The sequence below is a fragment of the Rhinolophus sinicus genome, chromosome 17 (genome assembly GCF_057876585.1).
Source record: "Rhinolophus sinicus isolate RSI-liver-muscle chromosome 17, RSI-T2T, whole genome shotgun sequence".
NCBI lineage: Eukaryota > Metazoa > Chordata > Mammalia > Chiroptera > Rhinolophidae > Rhinolophus > Rhinolophus sinicus.
The window spans coordinates 53,940,800-53,963,745 of NC_142517.1; the positions used below are offsets into that span (position 1 = coordinate 53,940,800).

The window sequence follows — 22,946 nt, forward strand, 5'->3', positions numbered from 1 at the left end:
ATATTTTTTTTTCTGACTGGAAGCTTCTCTATACATAATACCTAATTTCTCAGTTTTATTTAACATTACTTTACTTCATGTACCTTAAATTTCTTTCTGCATGATTTTGTTTTCACTATTTCCTTCCCTCTCAAGTGTTCCTTCAATCTCCATTAGTCAAACTTTTAACAATCCTTCAGGGTCCAGATCAAATGCCACTGACTCAGTTCATATTCATACTCTTCTAATAACTGCCTCTCCCAAGATAGAAGTCATGTCTTTCCATATTAAGTCTACATGCTACTATTTTTAATTCTCTTCTGGAATGTACCATTTTAAACATGTATACTATACATATTTGTATTTGTCTTATCCCCCATGTTTCCTCCATTTTCCCTCAGCGGGTAGCCTTGTGCGTGATAACTACTATGTAACATTTACTGAGTCAATGAGATCCGGACAGATGTTGACAACATAACAGCTGAATGATCACATGGAACTGATTTGTCTCTTAAGGTATACGTGTCAAAAGTATTTAGTTACATTTAGATGGTAAACCATGTAAATACTGAGGCGAGACTTTAGGGATAGAAAAGATTTCAATAGCAATTGAGAGAAATGCCAGGGAGAGAAAAAACATTGATAAAGAAGTGGATCCTTGTTTCTTGACTATATCTGGTTCCTAAATTCAATAATAAAAGTAAGAAAATACAACACAATATGTTTTCATAAATTCACTGCCTTATTTAATAACGACATTAAGATTAGAATAATTCTAACATATCTTGAAAATATCTTTCTGTAATTTCTGTTGTGAGTATATGTTTGTATTGTGGTCTTCTAAACGTGTCATCTAAGCTTGCTTGTTTTCCAAACATTCACTATTTTTAAATGGATTTAATCTTAATCTTCAACTATAATTTTGGTTACAGTAGCCTGCTTTCCTTTGTGGGGAGGATGATACTGAGAATTATTTAGTACTTATATACTTCATTTGGATGTGATTAGAAATACAATGGAAAACAATTACCATTTTCTTATACTTCTTGACAGTTGAGATAAAATTTCAGGGGCCAGTTTCAGCACCTTGGTCAGAGCAATGGTATCGTGTAAGAACGTTTTTGTACATTTGTACACCACAGAGTCAACAGGGCAGTTATTGTTTCTCAAAACCAATAAATATATATATTCAAAGGTGATTGGCAAAGGGATACAGTAGCCAGCTATAATCATTCTGTTAGTATCCACTAAAGTCTTCAGGCAGCTTTACCTTAATAGGCTTCCTTTAAAAAAAACCACTCACAGAGAACCTCAGACTGAGGAAAACGTGATGATCATGTAATCCAAAATGTCTACTACACTTAATATATAACAAAGACTTTCATTTGAATTATTATTTAGGCATGAGAATTTACATAATGAAAAGAAAATAAATACAATAGTTTGAAATGTTTTTGTAAAAAAAATACACATTTGTGTGTTTGTGTGTGGAAGAAAAGATGAGAAGTATATGGAAAAGTGCATAGTGGTTTCAGAGTTATGGTTGTTCTTGCTTATCTTTGTTTCCTGATATTTCTCCCATAAGCATATGTGATTTAAAAAAAGTACACATGTTTTGTAAAAATAAGTCAATTGCTTGTCCTCACAATTCTAAGGTGAAGCAAGAGATGCATCAGAGATTATAGATGTAAGGAGATAACATACCTGATGGGTCCAATAAATATTGATGCAGCAGTGACCAAGGGGTAAAGAGAGCCACGTGACAGCATAATGCGATCATGGGGAAGCATCCAAACAATTTGGTTGGACATCCTTCCCACTCGGTCTTTGACCCTATCTAAACTACCTACTTTCTGTTTGCACAGGCACTATGTACGGTTGTTCTACGTGGTTTTGGAAATACCTTTCAGTACTCATAATTTGTACTTCCAAGCTTTCGTAGTCTATACTGATGCTTTTCTTTATAGATGATCACAATAGTGACAGTGATACTGTGTGTAATAATTAACATTTCTGTGTGCTTACTATATGTCAGAAGCAATTCTGAATATTTCCATACAACTCATGCAATCTCCGCCTCAAAACTTGAGTTTGGCACTATTATGTTGCCAACATAACAAATGAGGCAAAGTCCCGAAGAGGTTAAATAATGTGCCTAAAGCCACAAAACTGTTAAGTGGGAAATGATAATCCATGCTAAATTGTGATGAAATAACTTTTTTGGAACTTATCAGTTGATAGTCTTAAGTTTTAATTGAATCTGGACACAGTGTGAATATTGCTTTAACTGGCTTTTGTAGAATTGGAAACTTAATGTTCCCAAAACATCCAATATGTCAGTATTCCTCAGTGCTGGTTATAATAGACTCCAGAGCCTATTGATAAGATTACAAAATCTATGGGCTAGGAAATGTGAAATGAGCCCTTTCTTAGTTCTTTCATATTTAAAAAGATTAATGTTATTTTACAGAGAATAATATGCTTTTTTCTTTCATATTTTACACCATCTGGTAGGAGGTTAGAATTGTCATGGTAGTTATGCAAAGAGAAAAAAGTGTTAAAATTCAGCTTTGACATTGAAAATAATATTGCAGAAAATATAAGATTGACAGCCACTCTTCAAGGAGAGAAAATTACTTCCTAGGCAAGGTTATAGTATTCATCAGAGACAGGCTGTAAGAGAAAGCAGAAGGGAGGAATGTGAAGGAAAGCAGATACATTTGTTACAATATCTGACCTCTTAGACAGCAGAAGCATGTTAAAGGAATAAGATGAATGGCAGTGACATTAATAAAAAAGTTGTCTGCCCTGCTTTCCCGTTGATATTCTGGAGAGAAATTGTTCCTAGGCTCCCTCCCACACAGCAAAGCAAACTTGCCCCCTTCTCCCTTCAAAAAGTTGTGTCTTGTGGTTTTTATCCACACACATGCACGCATGGGTTTTTGATCATTGTATATTATAAACATTGGATGCTTTTTACTTTAATCAATTACCATAATTGATATTTAAAATTTAATAACTAAATGTTTATACTCATTTTAACAGTTACATTATTTTCTTTAAAAATGATGAGGAATTAGGAATGCATAATTGGATAGCTAATGGAATGATACAATTAACTAAGGTTTTAGAATGTTTACTTCCCATGGCTTAAATTCATCATCTCATAGAAACATAATGGCACAAGTCTTTTGTTGCCTGAATGTCTAATATTCAGTGACTTAGCTTTCTTTCACTTTCCATTGTGCATATTTGATGATTCATTGCTTTGGGAGGATGGAAATCCACCATATGTTCATCACCATGACCTCTATTCATTATCTCTGTTTATCATCTCTCCTTAGCTTCTCTGTAAATGTTTTGCTTTGGATATTAACATAAACATAAATGAGAGGAAAAAATGTCATTCAAAGCTCTCCTTTCCTCCACTGCTCCTCACCCCAAACACTTTTTATTGTTTATCTCGTTTGTTTCTTGCTTTATTTTTAATTAAAGTTTATTGGGGTGACAATTGTTAGTAAAGTTATATAGGTTTCAAGTGTACAATTCTGTAATAATCATCTATATATCATCTTGTGTATTCACCACCCAGAGTCAGTTCTCCTTCCATCACCATATATTTGATCTTTTATAAAATTGTTTCAGGTAATGAAGTTACAATTATGTTTTTACTTTTATCACTTAATATATATGTCATAACTCATTTCCGTTGCATATAACAAAGTATAAAGTTCATAAATGCATAAGCATATATAAAAATGCAGTATGTTAGTAGGGAAACTGTACAAAACTGTAACTTGAGGATGATCAGTTAATACCGGAAAAAATAAATTTATCAGTTTTTTGCATGGAAACATTTTTTGATATTTTGTATCTTTCATGAAACTATAAAAAATCTGTAAGTGATGACAGAAAAAGCATTGGAGAAAAAATAAATTAATATTGCTTCATATTTCTAGATGGGCTATAATGTTCTAATATTTTAAGCAAATAGAGAAATATAAAGGGAAATATTAAAATATTCACATATAAAAAGTGAATTGAAAACATTAATGTAACAAAAATCACTGCTCTTTACACTTTCTAATTTTTTGAAGGAAAAAAGAAAAAGCGGGGTTGATAAACTAATTTACTTTGTTATCCTTAATAATTGTGGATAGCCACAATATTTGAGATATAAGTCTCTTCTTTTGACAATAAATTATCTCATGAAATATGGTCTTGAAGAAAATGAGCATGGATCCCACCTACAATCAGAAAAGAATGTAAGTTATTTTCAAAATTAACAATCAGAATTCAAAATGTAAAACTCTTTATCAATTGACAGAATCATCTGGGATGTTTAGGGGTTTTAATGAGAATTTTTAGCAAAAAAAAAAATGTTATTTGTTACTCCTGTTTATTGAAGTACTTTTATTCAGTTAAACTTCTAAATCAATATCTGAATTTTCCATGTCCATCAGAGTTTTCTTGGGTTCTTTAAATATATGAGAGCCATAACAAATGCACACTGACAAATATTTACTATTAGACACAAAATTTTTCAGCATGAGACAAAAAAGAAAAATTCTTCATGGACAGGATTCTGAAGAACTTCTTTTCAGTCCTTCCGAGAATTTCTTTCTGGCTCTTGAAGGTTTTGGGGATTTCTTAGTCATGGTGATTCCAACATAGGATAATTCTTTATTGTTTATGTAAATAGATCATTAAAAATAAGGCCTGGGACTTTTTGCTATTTTTGTCCAAATCTTTAAGAGTGTAAGTATTTTTTTTCACAAAGCAACTACAGTTCCTCGAAAAAAACAGGGGAACTGATTTTTCTATATATTTGGACATATTTAGTTTCAAGAGTCTAGGGTTATATCTATTGTCTCAATATTCCTTCCAATTTAGAATTTGTCATTCTACAAAAGTCACAGTTCATGCAATAAGTTGTATGATTACACTGCTTGTGGAATATATTTGTGGGGTCTTTCTAGGATACAGGAACTTCTGTATAGCTTTGACTTAGTCACTTCTAACAGACTTTTTCCCTTAACTTCACCAAATGTCTACCCAAGAATCTCTCTCCTCTCATGCCCATTGCCTGGGAGATGGGTAGGGTAAAGTTAAAATGTCTCAAACCCAGCAACTTCTTCTGTGATGGATCAACCACAGGAATCCTCTCCCCTTGAACAACATGAGGACTCCAGGTTGCTCTGCTGCCTCCTCTTTCATTGCGCTGTCAGACTGTACAATTCTGACAGGGCAACAGAATTGTACATTCCCTTTCTTGTTGTCCTTTGTAATCTTTACACTGTTCTCTTGCATACCTCCTTTTGGCTCCAAAGGGGAAGTTTCCTCACCATCTTCTTCCATTGGGAAACCAGCTGGAGTAGGCACTCTTCTCATTGAACATTCCAAAAACATGATGACCACTACCATATACGCTCCCTATCCTAGTGTTGTATGTGCAATACATTTAAGATCTTCAAAGAAATATGAAAGTAGCATGTTTTTCAAAAACAAAAAAGTAGGATTTTGAAACCAAAGCTGGGGTATATGATCAAGGATAGCTGGTAATTTCTCCTACCTACTTCCCCATACCTTTGTCTGTGAAGGGTCTGCCTGATTCAGTCTTGAGAAATTGAGAACCTTTTAAAAGAAATCTACGAAAGTTGGACTCCTTTACTAATTACTATACTAATACTGATATAAATTGGTATGAAAGGTGATGACTGACTTGTTTTATCTTAAGGATGCAAATAGCATATCTAAGTCATGATCTTTGTTCTTTTGGATCCTGTATGTGGTACTTCCCTTCTATTATTAATAGAACATTTATAGAGGCTGTAACATGTCTCATTGTACAGAATTTGTTTGCTGGATTCTAACAATAGATACTTTATTTTATAAAAATGTACTTGCAGCCATCTGGGCTATCATTTGCTGAATATTCCTCACATTTTGCCCTGTTGAGCTTCTCTTCTCCTTTTTTTTTTTTTTTTTTTTTTTTGCCTCCTACCTCTACCTCTACTGATGCAGTTCTAACTTTGCAAATAATGAATGTCTCTGACTCATGCCTTCATTCATCCTGTCCTAGTTTCCCTCCACTCACCAACTTGTAAATTCTTTTAAGATATGGGCCATAGTCCCTAGAACATAAAATTGCACTCTGAACACAATAGGAAAACAGTGAGCATTGGTTGATTTGAATCAGTAGAAATATGTGTAACTGGTTTTAAAATGTTGCGTTTTATGAGGCAGGAAGTTTTTCATGCAAGAGTTAAATTGAAATAGACTTTTACTCTGTATGAAGGTTGCGATAATTGACAGAATCTTAACTTGCACACGGTCCTTAACAATGATAAGGTATCTCACAAACTTATGAGATAGATAGGGCAGACATTATCTCCATTTTGCAGGTGACCGTATCGAGGCTGAGGAAAGTTAAACTAATTGTTGAAGTTGTACAGCGATGAGGGAAGGAACCCAATTTGTTGACTAGAGTCCTTTTTTTGTCCATAATACCATTGCATTGTAGTGGTATGAATCTTTGTTTGTATTCTGATTTACTGACGTGAATCAATCTTTCATAATTACCACCGATAATACACAGCCTTCTAGAAGCCCATTCCAAGATTATCAAAAGTATGTATTTACGTTCATCAGAGGGCTATTCTAGGTCTCCAGCCCTTTTTCTTCCTTTGTTGCTGACAGGACAGCGCACAGGAAACCTAATTCATCCTCTTGTCATTTCAAAAGAAAGCAACATAGTAATGAACACTTTTGTAGAAATTTGCAGTGAGGACAATAGGAAGGGCTAGACTATTTATGATCGTTAAAAGAAAGAGAAGGAAAGGTGATGTCTCTGGCAATATGGCGCTCTGCTCCCAAAGGAGGCTAAGATTCCTGGGGTGCCCTCACAGCCCACCGACGGATGAGGCCATGGTCAGCATGTGCAGATGCCACTTCCAGGTTGTACCCACAGCAACTCCCCTGTGGGCCACTGATGGAAGAAGAATGACTCCATGGCTCCTGGGTGGTGGCAAATCTCAGGAGACCAAAATGAAAGGAGAGTGTGTTTGGGCCTTTTGTCTGATTCTAAGGAGAGGCTCTGACTTCTCACTGCACACTCATTAAAGGGCTTCTCCTACTCTTAGCTTCAGAGCAACTGGAATGCTCTGAGGGAACACGACCTTTAGAAAGCTTCTGATTATTGATCTGAGATCCTGGGCCTCATCCCAACGGGGGCGGCCTTTGGGTATTAAGGACTCTTGAAGGGTGAAATTACCTAAAACACCCTTTTTATGCCTTGTTATTTCAGATTAAAAACCTGGAAAAACAGGAGGGAGAAAAAAATCTGCTGTATCCCTGAAAAAGGTATCATTTAACCCCTGATTTCCAAAGTGAAAAGATAGAAGGTTCCCCATGCGTTAGGAGGAGTAGGCTCAGCATTATAAATATACTTCCTCAACTATTTCACTTTCCCTTAGAGCTATACTTAAAAGGATTGACAGGGAAGGGAGTAATGCCCTTACTTGAACAGGTACAAAAATCTATGCCCTGTATGAAGGCAGGAAGAGAGTTCATGAGCATTGTTTATGAACTGCTACTTTAGGGATTTCTTTACCAGAAGTAATTGGGGGAGAGATATATTTCCATTTTAATTTATCTAATATGTTTTCATTTAAGAAGTGTATTAATAACTTTTGACCATGAGTAATTAATCTGTCCCATCCCACTCTTTGTCCCAAATTTCTGCAATAGTTTTCAAGTCATACAAGGGTCTGACAATTAAGTTCGCGAACTTGTTGCAACCATGTTGCTAAACTTTTTTGATATCAGAGGGATTATACATTATAAATTTGTACCAATTAGACAAACAGTTAACCACATTTACTATTTGGAAGTGCTGAGAAGGATGCATGAAAAAGTTAGATGAAAACAACCTGAATTTTTCACTCACAATTCATGGCTCTTGCATCATGACAATGTACCAGCTCTAATGCCACTGTCTGTGAGGGAGTTTTTAACCAGTAAAAAAATAACTGTATTGGAACACCCGCTCTGCTCACCTGACCTGGCCCCTAATGACTTCTTTCTTTACCTGAAGATAAAGGAAATATTGAAAGGAAGACATTTTGAGGACATACAGGACATCAAGGGTAATATGCTAACAGCTGTGATGGCCATTCCAGAAAAAGAGCTCCAAAATTGCTTTGAAGGGTGGACTAGGCACTCGTGTTGGTGCATAGCTTCCCAAGGGGAGTACTTCAAGGGTGACCATAGTGATATTCAGCAATGAGGTATGTAGCACTTTTTCTAGAATGAGTGCATGAACTTAATTGTCTTACTTCATACACTTCTTTCTTTTTGAAATGATAGAAGATGAATTAGGTCTCTTGTGAACAATCCATTTTAGCAATGATGGGGTTAAGAGAGTTTTAGCCCCCAGAATAACCCTCTGATGAATGGAAACAAAGATTGAAGGCCCTCTCCATACTTCTAGGCCTCTAGCTCTGAGGCCTATGATAGTATTTGACAGACAGCAGACTATTAAGTACAGATACTGGTCTCTCACATCATCATGGTATGATATAGTAGAGAACTGGACCTGAAGTCCATGCCAGGGTTATCTCGGATCTCAATTACTTATTATAATGTGATCCATATAATATTTAGAGTCAATTTTCTCATCTGCTAAGTGGGAATCAAGATACCTACTTCATTCTGATGAGGTGTTTCCAATAACCTATCCTGATCACACCCATATTCAAGGATCACAGAGAGTAAGCAAGGTTTAAATGTAGTTTTCTCCAATAAAAAATAAAAAATAAAAAAATCAAATATCCCTGTAAGGAAACTAAATAAAATTCAGATGATTCATGACTAGTAACAGAAGAATCTCCATGTAGCAAAGGGTTATTGGCCTGATATGAAAGTCTCAAACTATTTTCTCTTGATATTAATCTTCCCTTTGGGGATTGTGCCCTAGATAAATGACCTTAGGGAAAATCGGCTCACAATTTTCCTATGCAGACACAGAAATATTTTTATAATTCCTCATGGCATAACTGAGACCAGTCTGGAACATTTAACTGAGGCTTTATTCATTTTGGGAGGGATTACAAACATGAAGGACAAGGAGGGTGTCACAAAAATAGAGAATATCTTATAGAATGTAGCTCGCTGCTCTTCACGCTCACGTTGCCTATCCCATTCTGGTTTCTGTCATGCTTGTGTGTGGTGAGTACTATCTTAACACCATTCCAGAATCCATTCCTAATCATCAACCTTCCTTTCCATCCCAAACCATATTCCTGACAATACTTCCTGAGCACCTAGATCCAACCATATCTGAAGTGCAACCTTTTCAACTTTGGGAGCTAATTATTTCCTTATTTAGATTAAGCATGTTTAAATTCTGTTTCTCTTATTTATAGCCAAGTTAGTTTGAGCACATGATTCATCTTGATATAATCTGGAGAGCCTGATAAGGTATATTATCGGCTGAATGAGTGCCTCAATTAATTATACTTCTATTTGGAAGTTAAAATACACAGTCTCTCTATGACATAATATTTATGGCAGAAATAAATACAGAAAAATCTTTAGTCCGTCGTTCCATTCACTGAAAAATATTTTTAAAATAAGCGCCCAAAGTAGGATTCAATGAGTTTTTGTCATTTATTTATTTATTAGACATAAATTCATTACAAAATTGACTCACATATATATGAAAATATTTTAAATCACAAAAAATCATGCTCATATAAAATATTAAGTGTTAAATTACATTTTATGTTTATAGACTATCAAATCTAAGAATTATAACTGGATGTCTGGTTCTGTAATATGACAAAAATGTATCTAAAAATATGACAAAGATGTTAAGAAATATATTTACAACATGTATTTGTATCTTGTAAACCAATTTTATTTGGTTTCATGAAAAATAGAGAAAAGGTACATTTAATATTTACCTTATCTGAGTCTTTTGGTAAACTGAAACAAATGTAAAATTGTGTATCTTGACTTTATAGGCAAGAGGTAACCTTATAAAAAATTATCACTGGGTGAATTGATACTATACTTTCCTCTACACCTGTGATGTAGGTCATTTATTAAATTTATTTGTCATAATTTTTTAAATTTCTGTTTTCTTGAAATATCAAATAGAATAATTATTTCCATTAATTCACAGTTTTTTTTCTTTCAATTTCCCCCCCAAAATTATAGTTTAGCATCACTGCGGTTTTAGATAATTACATTCATTAAATGTTACTTTACGTGATGCTCTCCAATTGCCCTTGTTTTCCAGACACTTGTGAGATATGAGTATGATTTATTTTCAAATGATCAGAGAACACTGCAAATGCCATCAAACTTTAAAAATTGATACTGGATTATAATCTGTATGGGAGATTAGGTAAAAGAGTTCTGTACCCACAAGGCGCCTTACTCTTTAAGCCACTTAACATCTGAAAGTCTCATTAATGTATCCTGGATAAAAGAAAGAACCATTAAACTCTAAATGCTGAAGATATGTGTCTGGCCATATACATTACACAAAAGAGGTGCAGATCAAGAAGATTATGGTTAAAACCTAGGAGAAGAAAGTCCATTTTTAGAAAATCTTATATACAATGTAAAAATATTCATCACAATCACAAAAGTATTTAGTTTTTATTTCTCACTTTATACTAGTAAAATATAAACAACTATGGTTTACTGGAGGAGCATGGTAAAATCATAAATAACATACTGAGGTGAGAGACGTTTCCAATTTCTCAAACATCAACAAAATAATTTTCTATACATAACTCAGATGAATATAAAATGTGTAGATATGATTGTAAGATGTGGTGATTTTCTTCCATGCTACCATCCATAAGTGAAAGCAAGTTATCAAAATATACCACAAGCATGCTGTAATTTCTTTAAACCAGACTGAGACCAAGTTTCTTTTAAAAGCTATTACATTTTATGTGGCTTTGACTTAGGTACCAAATGCATTGTGCTAAGCTGGGGTGTTTCCTCATGTATATAACACATTATAAGGCACATAAAAATGCAAAATAAATATTTGTTGACTGATAAGTTTTGTTTTACAACTTGATCGTTTAGATTTTCAAAATAGTCATGTTGCTTTCTTGATTCCTCAGGTATTAAAGTACAATCTATTCTAATTCTTAAATTTGGTATTTTAAAAAGATATAAATTTCACCCATGAGGGGCACAGATACTAGAATGTGAAAGTCACTTAAAAAAAATACAATGTGTTCTGTCTCTTTCTAAGTTATTAAAATACTCTGGAGAATAATATTAGTTAATATTTTGGCGTCCCCTTCATTAATAATAAAGAAAACTGGGTGGTAACAGAACTTGATAGATCATTTGCTCAGCAAATAGATCACCAAAATAAAGCAAAAACCAAAGAGCAACCAGAAAAAAAGGCATGTCTTAGTTGCAAATAATTCCAGACAGCATACTCATGTTCTCAGGCATTGATTACACAAGATGAATTATTGAGAGGAGAGGTGGAAATCAGAAAAATGGAAAAGGGGTTCAACATAGTGGGTCTTATCATTAGTTGAAGTTTGGTCCAAAAAAAAAAAAAATAGGTGTACATCTGTATTTTGTAATTTTTTTCTGAGAAAGATAGGGAGCTTGAGGGATTGGAAAGGAGAATTAGCATATGTCCTAAGAATACTTTTTTTTTTAAATTAGAAAGAGAGAAATCTTTGATGTCAACATTTCCATTAAATTTATGCACACTTATTTAAACATGTTTCTATTTGTTAGCTGCAAGTTAGTCCCACACAGACTGAATTAACCTGCAAAATAGGCTCATACCAGAAAAAAAAAAATATTGTGATTAGAGCAGTGGTTTCTACAGTGGTTAACTACAAATGGCTCACGTTTCTTTTTAATTATATATAAAGTTCACCCAACATACCTGCAGTGCCTATCAAATCTAAAGGGAATCATGAACTGGGGTGGCAGTGTTGGAGTAAAGCTGATAGGATCGAGTCTTAATTCATACATTAGTGATTACTTAGTTCAACTTTTGTATTCTGCAGCAGAGAAAACTGAATCTTCATACTAGGAAAGTGGCTTTCTTGAGGTCATGGCAGATATGTGGCTCAAATGAGGGTGGCCAGAGTGTCTAAGTTGATCACATTTTATCACCACCTCATAGCACAGTGCCTGATACATGGTAGGTGTTCTACGAATATTTTGGGTAGGTCAATGAATGAAAAAAAAAAAAAAAGAAAGAAAGAATGAATGAATGAATGAATGAATGAATGAGACAATGGCAGAGCTAAGCTGGACTATATTTTCAGGAATAGAAGTTTGTCAGCATCTAGGTAATTAGGATGATCACTTGTTCTGTTACCAAGTCCCTCAAAAATGTTCTTGTTTGAGCCATGTTGATTGAAGAGACAATGCCAGGTGCTTATAGAAGCTGATACACTATGGCACGTTTTGAAGTAATTGTAATTTTATTCAATCTTTTATCAGTCGTATTGCTTATCAGTGGAGTTACAGCTGTTTGAAGAGACTTTGTCAATTCCACAAAGGGACACTCAATTTACTGAATTGCACTACATATAATATTACTCATGTCTACACTATGTCTTCAGCAATGGTGATGGCAAAAATACTTATTCCTACCCTACCCCAGCAATCTGAACACTCAATAATATGTACTGAGAGTGATAATAGCACTCATTCAAAAGGCAGTTTTCAGAAACGAAGAGGAGCAGGAGACGGATATAAATGAAAGGGAGAAAGCTGTGAACATTTAAACTGCTTGAAGAAAGAAGAAAATCTGTTAGACTTGTTATAATTGGAACAGCATATGTAGGTCTCAAAGGAATATAGAGGCAATTAGAAAATACCTTTTCAAATATAGGGCGAAGGGAGCAAGTCAACAGCAGGTGTTGGTGTGTAAACAAGTCAAATTCAGGTGTAAGGAGAGCAGGCATGTTTCATTATGGATTCTTGGAAGCCATTCCCTGCAGATTTAAGTGAGTAATTGAGAGTGACATTTAAAGTGGCAGAAGACAGTCTGGGAAATAGCTTCTATATCCCACATAGTCAGGTTCAAGTGCAAGAGAGGTCTTTGTAAACAAAGTTTGTGGCAGTCCTTTTGATAGATGCGGTCACTAAGACTGCTTAGGAACCCAGGTAAACTTCCAGCCTCCCTCCTCATCTCGACGAACAAAGGCTTGTCCCTGGTGGAAGGAATGAGTTTTCACATTACAGTGAGGGCTCAGGGATGTGGAAAAGGCCATCTCTGTCTTATTGCGTGACACATCAGAAGTATAGTAAGGAAGGGTTTGCAGGCCTCCTGGGGGATTTGAAAGTTGAGAAAGGAAGTGAAAGTCTTCCCTTTGGCTGGCAGTGCTGTGGGAGGGGATAGTTCTGTCACCTCCATAGTCAACTGGCAGATCCTCCGAGGGGGCATGTGCATAATCAACTACATCCTCTGGAAACTGGGGAAATGTGCTAAGGATCCTTCTGGGGGCGGAGAGGGCACTGTAGTTAGCTGATAAGGTGTCATCAATGGTGTTGAGGTCCTTTAACCCAAGTGTTTGAAGGACCCAGGGATCCACGGGGGGCCCAGGTTGTTCTTCACAGCTAGCGAATTCATCAGAGAGGTTTCTCTTGGCATTTTTGCGATGGGGGATCTCAGGAGAGAGATGTCTTTGTTCTTTGGGTTTCCTCTTCCCCTTTTTGAATTTTCCGCATGCTTTGGAGAACTCATCTGATGACAGCAATTTCTGGGGAAGTAACATTTGAAAATATACCCAGTCATGTAATCAAGCAAGATAATTTTCTTTACTGTTGTCTAATTACACCTCCTTCAAACATTTACAAGTCACCTTAATTCCTTAGAAAACTTGATTAAAGTTATAGTTTCACATACCTAACACTGCTTGGATTAGCTTCTGTTTCTAAATTAAAATCTGTGATGAGAAGTTACCACATAGAAACACCACTTCATATATTTTACTAGTCATTTAAAAGTTCAAAGGACTCAGTTATGTCTTTAAAATTTCAAGTCAGGGAAGTAATTACTATTATTATAATGAAAATAATAGTAACTATCATGTATTGGATATTGGTTGTATGCACAATTTCATTCTAATCCAGTACTGTTAAAATCTCCTTTAGTGAAGAAACTGAGACGCAGGCATATTAGTGACTTGCTAAGGATCATGCAGCCTAGATTTACATGTAAGTCATCTGTATCTAGAGAGAAACACTGATTGAAATACTATGCAATACTGCTCCCTCTTATTAACTTTCATAACAATCTCATATAATATGTATTATATTATTCTAAATCTTCCAATCGAACGAGAGAAAAAATTGCCTCATTAATATCACTTGCTAATTTAATATCTGTTCTTTTCCTGGAGTAAAGAGCCCAGGCTAATAACTGTGAGCCATGCTCTCTTTCTGAACAAAACTGAGTTGTAAGGGAGTCAAATATATTGTGCCCTTTGCTCTCTGAACTGGTATGTCCAGTAAGAGCAAGAAGCATTATCCAGTTAGATTAAATAATATCAAATAATGTAGCTTGCTAGAGGTAAGGTAAAGATTGGTGGTAGCCGCAATAATGATAACAGAATGGCATATACATAACAAAAAATTACAAACCCCAAAGAAATGAAGAATAAAAGAGGACTATGGGCACACAGTCTACCCTTGAGTTAGAAATAGTTCATTTTAAAAGTGTAAGAAAAAATGTTCATTAAAAAATAGCCCAGTCAAGAAATCTGGGCTCCAGTCATATTCATAACATTTTAGAGCTGGAAAGATTTTTCAAAGATCTTTTAACCCATCCATTTACAGATGAAGGTAACTGAGGCCCTAAGTGACAGTGATTTACCGAAAGTCAAACAGATAATTGAAAGAACTGTGTGTCTCACAGATCGGATTCTTCTCCACTGTTTCATCTATCTAACTCTGTCTTTTGATTTATTTCTATTGTCTCAGCACTCCCTTGACTGGCTTTTGCTTCTTAAGCAACTCCTTTAGTAGTATATGACTAACATCTGCAATCTAAATATTTCCAAGAAATGATACATAAAAATTCTTGTGAAAGTGCTGTATTTTGCTCAGAAAAATCCATCTATCCTCTAATGCACTTGAAGGCACGTTATTTAGTACACTTCCTACATTTACTTAAGGAGTTTTACAGAAATGGTCTCCCTTCTCAAATCACCATCCTGTCCTTATAAAGGGGATAGTTACATACCTTGGTCTTTTCTTTAAGACATTTAACCAAAGCAGAATTCAGGTATTGTCTCAGGTGATTATTCTCTTCATGTAACCTAGCAAGTTCTTCTTCCTTCTGCACCAGAGTATCTTGGAGCTGAAAAAAAGGAGACAATGCTAAAAGCTGCTCCTCCATATTGACTTTGTAACCTTATAATCATGCCACTGATCCTTAACCTGTTTAAACCCAATTATTATGCTGTTTGTTTTAAGAGCTCAACCTCAGGGAGCCCTTGTCCTCAGAGGCCTACGTTCAATCTACACCCACCTACCACCTGATTGTTCAGTTTTGGGCTCTGAATTTTTCACTCATTGCAAAGTGTTTGAAGAGATTATATGACTTTTAAAATTGTAACCACAAGGGAAGGTATGTAGAAAAATGAGCTGCGTGCAGCTAACTGTTTAAATATAGAAAAAGGTGTTTAGAAAGGTTTCGCTCAACTCTTTCCTTGCACATTCAAAAAAGAAGAAGGAGAAAGTGGTGGATTGGCTTCCCTTGGCCTCGGATTGATCTGCTTGTATGTCCACTAGATTAAATTACTCTCAAGAACAATAACAAATAAAACGCGGAATATGAAGCAATCTTTGTAAACACTTTCATAGTCATTATCCCTTCTCCAAGTGATGAGCTATGTTTATGATTTAAAAATATTTTATATATTATTGTATCATTTAATCTTTCCAATAGCTCTCTGAGGAAGACAGCACAGATATGCCAATTTCATAGATAAGGAAAAAGAGGATTTAAGAAGTCATACACCTGAAAGGTGCAATGCCAGGGCTTGACTTCCGGTCTTCCTCCAGGGTTTTGGTTGTTGGGGGTAGTTTTTTTGTTTTGCTTTGCTTTTTGTTTGTTTGGGTTTTTCTGTGACATTGTCACCTAACTTTGATCACTCTGCGGACATACATCCACTTTGGTTCTAAACTGAAAGTCAACATATGAATTTAACAAGGGAAAGGAAGCAGTATGGCGTTAGGGGACATCTGGGAGAATTGACTGCATGGAACATGGCCGGTCTCAGTGTTCTGATTGTCTGTACATACCTGCTTGTTTCTGTAGAGCTGAGATGAAAGCTGAGCCTCTTCCCAGGAACAAGAATTAGGAAAGGGGAAATTCAAGTCACTGGATGATTCTATGTGAAAACACCAAGTGGGTAACTGAGAAAACACACTTGCATTTCTTGTGTAATAAAAAATTCACGAATAAGATTTCAGAAAGTTTGATAGGTTCAATTACCTTTCTAAGGGGCACACATAGTATGAAAAGACAAATATTTATAGACTATATGCCAAAGTGACTACAGGGGTGAATTTTTAAGAGCTAAGAAGTCACATTTCTCCCTAATATATGTATTCCTGTTGGCTAAATTTATAGACTGTCTCATCTGCATTATTAATTAATTCAAAGACTTATGGACCCCCTCACCTCACATTAGGCATAACATTGCAATTCCACTATATTTTCCAAGTTCTTATCACATTTTCTAAGCTTTTGTGCTTGATCATATAGTGTTTGGTTCTAGAATCAAATTCTATTTTTGATGCTAACATTTTTGCATAGATGAAATCTCTGCCTGTCTGCCAGTCAGTTAAATCTGATGGAGAATATTTATTCAAAATTCTATGTGGTAGCACTTTCCACTTTAAAATAATTTGGACCTTGCTTCTCTGAAGACCTGATGAAAATTTCAAAACTGTAACTCAAACTCATATATTTCCAATGTTATCCTCTATGTTTTTTAATGCACTTTCCAAGAGGTTTTTTTTTTTCTTTTTTTCATGTTTAACAGCAAGCTATACCTACCAAACAAACAAACAAACAAAAAAAACCTATGCTTGGGTCTGCTAAATTGGTTTACTTTCTTTTCCTCACCTAGCACAGTTCTGACTCTTGCTTTCCTCTACTTAAACTAAAATATTACTGAAATATTTTTGATTGAAGTAGAATTATGAGTAAGGACACAAGAATAAAATTATATACACTAGTTTCATATTCTTGGGCATTCTGTTTCTCTGTCACTTGTAGTAGAAAGCTGGAATTGAAAAACTTCCTGATATATAAGTGTGTTTTCAATAGTTTGGGGCGTTTTGTGTCTTTTCTTCTCAAATTAAAAAAAAAAAAAAAAAAAATCACATGACAGAACCAACAGTGCAGATATTTAATTCTGAAGTGTCTGAGAGTTTTTCCAAAAACTTGAGTGTTAATAGAAAAACTCCTTTGACATTTATAAATACTGTTTACTAAGCCTCAGGTCAAAATTAATATGTAATTTTTGATCAATGTTATACTTCCCTGCAAAGTTGAAGTCTTCTTTGGGCAAAAAGGAATCATTTTTTCCACTTACATGACACTGTTCATAGAATTTTCTCTATGAAATAAGAGATTAAATTAGTGCTTCTTGCTGCTCTCATACCCAGGGGAAGTTTTCTGAATTCCAAAAGAAATGCTCCAACTGGTATCTTGACTCTAAAAGCATCCCATTTTGGAGTCAAAGTTTATAAAACTTTGACCCAAACCCAACTCCCTCAGGGAGTTAGAAATCTCCAAAAGCTGTAAAGTGTAGGGAGAAATACATATTGTCCAGCAGGTAAGGGAAAGAATCCCATTTTCACTATTTAGCAAGTACGAAAGAACAGATTATTTAGATTATAAAAATTCAGGAGTTTTGGGGCTTTCTGAAACTTTCCATATCATCCTTCTTCTACAGATTTCTAGCTCATGATGCTTTGCAACTACGGGTGTTGGAAAAGGGCTTCAGATCTACCAGGAAAGCAGAAGCGCCGAACTTACCCTGTGCCTGTAGTGCTTGTTGGGGCTCTCTGTTGTCCAGGAGACCAGCAGCCCAGAAAGAGACCCAAGTCTCCGTGGAAACGTCAACACTAGATTCTGACGTTGTAGTGGAATACGGACAATTATAGCTCTGGCCTCCTACAAAGTACTCATCTTGGCAAGGCAGAACGGTGTTCTGTGAAATTCAGCATAAGGGGTAGTGGGGTTCCCAGGAGATGGGGTGATGGGGATTTGGAAGGGGGAAAAAGAGGGAGAAAGATACAGAAATTACATGCAATTAATCCAAAACAATAAAAGTGCTAAGTATAGATCCCAGATTAATTCTGAGGTGTCAAAATATAATTACTGGAAGGGAATCAGCTCCTTGGTTTACCCAGTACTTTTCCTTAGGCCCTCTCAGCAAAGATGGACCAAATTTGTAAATATCCAGGAGTATTCTCTGTGGCCATGTCTGAGTCATCTGACAGGCTATACCCAGAATCTAAGTAAAAGGTATTCTACTTAATGAGTCAAAGACATAAGAACTATTTGACTCTTTCTAGTAAATATCTTAATTATATTGCCAACAGCCTTGAAAGACAAAGAGCCAGAATACCAAGGCTGAAGTAAGCAGAGCATGACATATAACCTAACCTCCTTATTTTAGTTTCTTACTTTCTGAACTATTAAGCTTGCCCTATTTGTCTCTTTCTCCTTCCCCTGGCTTTAAATGCTGCTGGATTCTATGGTGATCTGAATGGTTTGAGATAGATACATAGATGCATTCCAGAGATAACTAATAAATATTGCTCCTAACTCTAAGCATGGGGCATAAAGTCACTCCAAGTAAACATATAATCAAAGCTGAAGTAAGTTAGTTAGCAGAAACAGCAAGCTCCGGGTCTCTCCATCACCAGGTCTCAATGCCCTTCCAAAGTTATCTTGCCACTCTAACTGCCTGGCAAGTATTCTCCACTGTGTTCTGAGCCAGTGAACACGCTCCCGCCCCTGACTCCTCAAACCTCAAACACAGTCTTTCCAAATGTCCAGGCAGGGACAGGTATGCAGCAGTCTTCTTGGGTTAATTTGTACAACAACCCAATCCTAATTATTTGTCAATGTTTAATCAGGTAAAAGCCATTCATTTCAGCAGAGCCCAGCTATGGACAAACTTTTTTTTACCACTATAAGTCTTTTGTGGCTTTGAGGACTTTCTTGGGCATAACATAAACAGAGAGAACACAAATAAGAAGAGAAGAAAATGTTAAGTAAAAAGAGTCACACTTTGTTAATGTTCCTGGTAAATTAAGTTTTGAAAAAGGCGCATTTTGAAGCAAGTCCAGCTCAGGCAATGCAGACCAAAGAAATTCAGCCAAAAGTTTATCAAGTGCTATTTTCTTTTCTTCTAAAAGCATGTTTGCAGGCTCTTTCCCTGAGGTTATTACTGGAATTAGAGCTGAGCTGTTATGCAAGTGACACCTGAGAAGAAAACAAACCCCCAAATGCCTGTAGACTAGTTCAAGTCCAAGTGTTTGCAAATATGTGCATGATCTAGAGGAAGAGCTGGAATGAAAAATGAGTGCAGGTGCACAGGGAGAGAACGTTGGGAGAAAGTACAGAGGGTAGAAATAACAGAGAGGGTAAAGGATGAGAGAGAGATGGGAGGGAGTGAGGGAGGGAGAGAGAGAGAGAGAGGTCAGGAGAAGATAGAGGAGAATAAAAAGGAGATGGGCATCAAAGAGGACCTGTCTTAATTGTCAGGTAGAGAAACCTTGCTTCCAAGGTGGAAGAAATTCTAATTGCAAAGCTTACTAGCTCTCTGAGCCTCCAGGTTTCGCCAGCGGACTAGCTAACGCCAGCTTCTCACTTACCATCTTGCAGTGGAAGAAGGCGGTGCAGAAACTGAGCCCACTCAATTTTTCGGTAAAGCTGGTGGGAGCTTTAAATGGATCTGAGGGGAGGAGCTAGGAGAGGCGAGTTCTAATCTGGTGGAGCTGCGGGTGACGGCTGGGGTTCCCGGCGAGCGCCGCCCTCTGATTTGGCGCGAGGCTGTCAAACTGGTGACGTGAGTCAGGAGACATCCAGCCAAAGCCGAAGTCATTGGCACTCACGGCGACCGCCCTGTTGGGACCTGAAACCTGCGGGGTCGGTTGCGCAGCGCAGCTTCAAAACCCGCGCCTGTGCGGACTCGCCGCTGGTCCGCGAGGCTTCAGGGGTGGCGGTGACCCCGCACAGGCTCCCGCCCGCGCGAATGGCAGCGGTCCCACCGGGCGGGGCAGAGTAGTGGCGGATGCCAGGGCGTAGGGTCAGCCCAAATCCGCATCTCAGGGATCAAGGCAGCACCTGGGGAAGCCCATCCAACAGGCCCCAGAGGTAACACTGCCCCTGTGTATTTTCTGGCCAGTGATAAATATCAACGTGCTTTATGACGCTGTGAATTGGTGGCTTCTTTCCTCGCTCCTATTTGGTATGTCTCATTTTCCCCCAATCTTTAAAGTGTGTGTTAAATGTAAAGGCGATGTAGGTCCGTTCTAAAATGTAACCTTCAGGAGAATAGTGATTTTTCTGTCTGTTTTGGTCACTGCTGTCTCTAAAGTGCCTAGAACAATTTTTAACATACAGTGGGGCGCTCTGTAAAGAAGGAATTAGCCTACAAACTTAAGAATCCAAAGTGCCTGTCTCTATGTGGGTCCTATCTTCACAACTACTATTATATAGAATAAATTATTGCAATTAAGAAGAATTAGTGTCTTAATACCTCTCCGTTAAAGTGTTTGATTTCCGCCATCTTTCCTCATGCATTTTATTCTCATGATTCCTGGGATGTTATATCCAGAGGAGAAAGAAGAGTAATATCATCTTTAAATCCATTCATCTACCATTAATAGCCAGCTCTTATTTCAACTGACAGTAATCTAGGAGGTAGATGTTCTTATCGTCCCTGTCTTAAAGGATGGTGAATGATGCACTGATGATAAGACATTTAACCAGTGTTGACACACTTTGGTAGTGGCAAACTAGGGACTTGAACCTCTAGCTCTAACTACCATAATTACTTTTTTGTGACTCTCTTTTACTTCTTTACTGCATGTTATAGCCATTTATGTAATGGGCATTTTTATGGACTGAATTGTGCTCCCCCAAAATTTATGTGTTGGCTCTCTGACCCTCAGTGTAGTGTGACTGTATGTGGAGACAGGGCTTCTAAAGAAGTAATCGAAGTTAAGAGGTTACCAGGGTGGTGCTCTAATCTAACAAGACGAGTGTCTTTGTAAGAAGAGAAAGAGAGCACAGCCAGAAGACAGTCATTTGCAAGTCAAGGAGCGAGGCCTTAGAAGATATTGATAACTTTGGTAACACCTTGATCTTGGACTGTCAGCCTCCAGAATTGTGAGAAAATCAATGTGTTGTTTAAGACACCCAGTCTGTAATTCTTGTTATGAAAACCCGAGCAAACTAATACAGACATGCTGTAGGAATTGAGAAGACTTCTGATTCTGGCTTGTATAGTCCTTTCTGTAAACCAGTTTTGACCTTTATTTATTCTGCCTTGCATGGAATTTATCATCCATAGCACGTGTCAGTGACTAGCACACAACAGATGCTCATTAAGTGCTGTGTCCAAAATTAATAAAGGATTGGAAGAGGAAGTGGAGGAAGGTGCCAGACAGGGTAGAGACCTTTTCTCCAGTTCCAATACTGTTTATTCACAAGCATTTTTAAGTGAATGGAGATGACTGCCTGGAAGATACTGCCTGGGTTACAGGCTGTGACTCATTCAGTGAGTGACATAAGAGAGTGGTACCCTCTCTGCTTTCATTGCACAAGGGCAAGGATGCCCAGGCAATATGACCCTGAGATGATGGGGAAAACAGATGAAAATCCATTTAGATGGTAAGAATTAATGATCTTGTTCAGGACAAAGCAAACACTAATTAGTTTTGTGAAGAGCAGCAGGGGAAGAAAAAGGAGCATGAAGTTTTCTTTTTGAATGAGACATGTGAGCCTCTGGAAGATACGATTTCTTGATTCTAAAAACTACTTAAAATGGGCTATTGTGAAAACATTGTATGAAAGTATAGGTCATAGACTTTGGATCCAAATATACCTGAGTTGAAATTACTGCTCTACTCTCTGAGACTGAATCACCTGGAGATATATTATCACGTTCTCCAAATCCTCAGTTAGCTCCTCTAGTAAATTAAGAAAGAAATTCCTATTTGAGAGATTAAGAAAACTGATCACTAATGCTTGAAAATTCCCATTTCAATGCCTCCATCATGAATAGTAGCTATTATTATTTTAGCTGTAGAAGACTTTGCCTTTGAACATATATGCTGCCATGCCTTGCTTGTTAAAAATAATTGAAAAAGAAAGCTACATTTATAAAACAGTTTTTTTAAGAGCTAAAAATATTATTTAAAAGTCTTTTATGGTTTTTGAACAAACAAAAGTTTCATAAATCATTAACTACTTTAGCTTGGTAGAAGTGGGAGTGTATATGCTAGCAGAGAATCCCTAAAGTTAACCAGTGAAAAGCTATTGCCAATTAAACATAAATCAGGAGATAAAACTTTCCTGAAATCATAAACTGATGGAAAAATTTCCAAATTCGTACAGTCTGATTTAAGCACATCTTTTTATTTACAATATACTGCTTGGGTATAAGCCTTATTTTTGTTTAGTGATTTTTTTTAAAAAATGAGTCAAGTAAACGATAATGTGAAATCCTTTGTCCATTTTTTATTCATATTTTTGAAAGGCAGAGGTGTGACCTCCTTAGTGATTATAACCCATGTAGATGTGTTTTGTTTTTCATCTACGAACAATAAGATCAGTTAAAATCTGCCTTTTGTACTGTGGCTGAAGCGATGGTGTTAAAGGGGAGGTGGCTAATAACAGCCCAATTGTTGAGTCCGGG

At 36.5% G+C, this 22,946-nt stretch overlaps 2 protein-coding genes across 3 annotated transcripts in view; one reads left to right on the forward strand and one right to left on the reverse strand.

The window, feature by feature from the left end:
- Positions 1-9,672: 9,672 nt before the first annotated feature.
- GMNC (geminin coiled-coil domain containing) lies at positions 9,673-20,024 on the reverse strand. Its single transcript, XM_019743139.3, has 5 exons — positions 19,897-20,024; positions 18,047-18,221; positions 16,300-16,388; positions 15,236-15,352; positions 9,673-13,751 (listed from the first exon to the last, which is right to left on the reverse strand). The coding sequence occupies exons 1-5, from the start codon at positions 19,897-19,899 to the stop codon at positions 13,134-13,136; spliced, it is 1,002 nt and encodes a 333-aa protein (XP_019598698.3). The 5' UTR covers positions 19,900-20,024; the 3' UTR covers positions 9,673-13,133.
- A 139-nt stretch (positions 20,025-20,163) lies between these two features.
- OSTN (osteocrin) overlaps positions 20,164-22,946 on the forward strand; it is a 288,814-nt gene continuing 286,031 nt past the window's right edge. The window contains exon 1 of one of the 2 annotated variants that reach the window (XM_074329513.2): positions 20,164-20,398. The gene's annotated coding sequence lies outside the window, so the exon portion shown is untranslated. Of the gene's footprint in view, positions 20,493-22,946 lie in introns of both variants that reach the window. The other variant, XM_074329507.2, reaches the window with a different exon arrangement.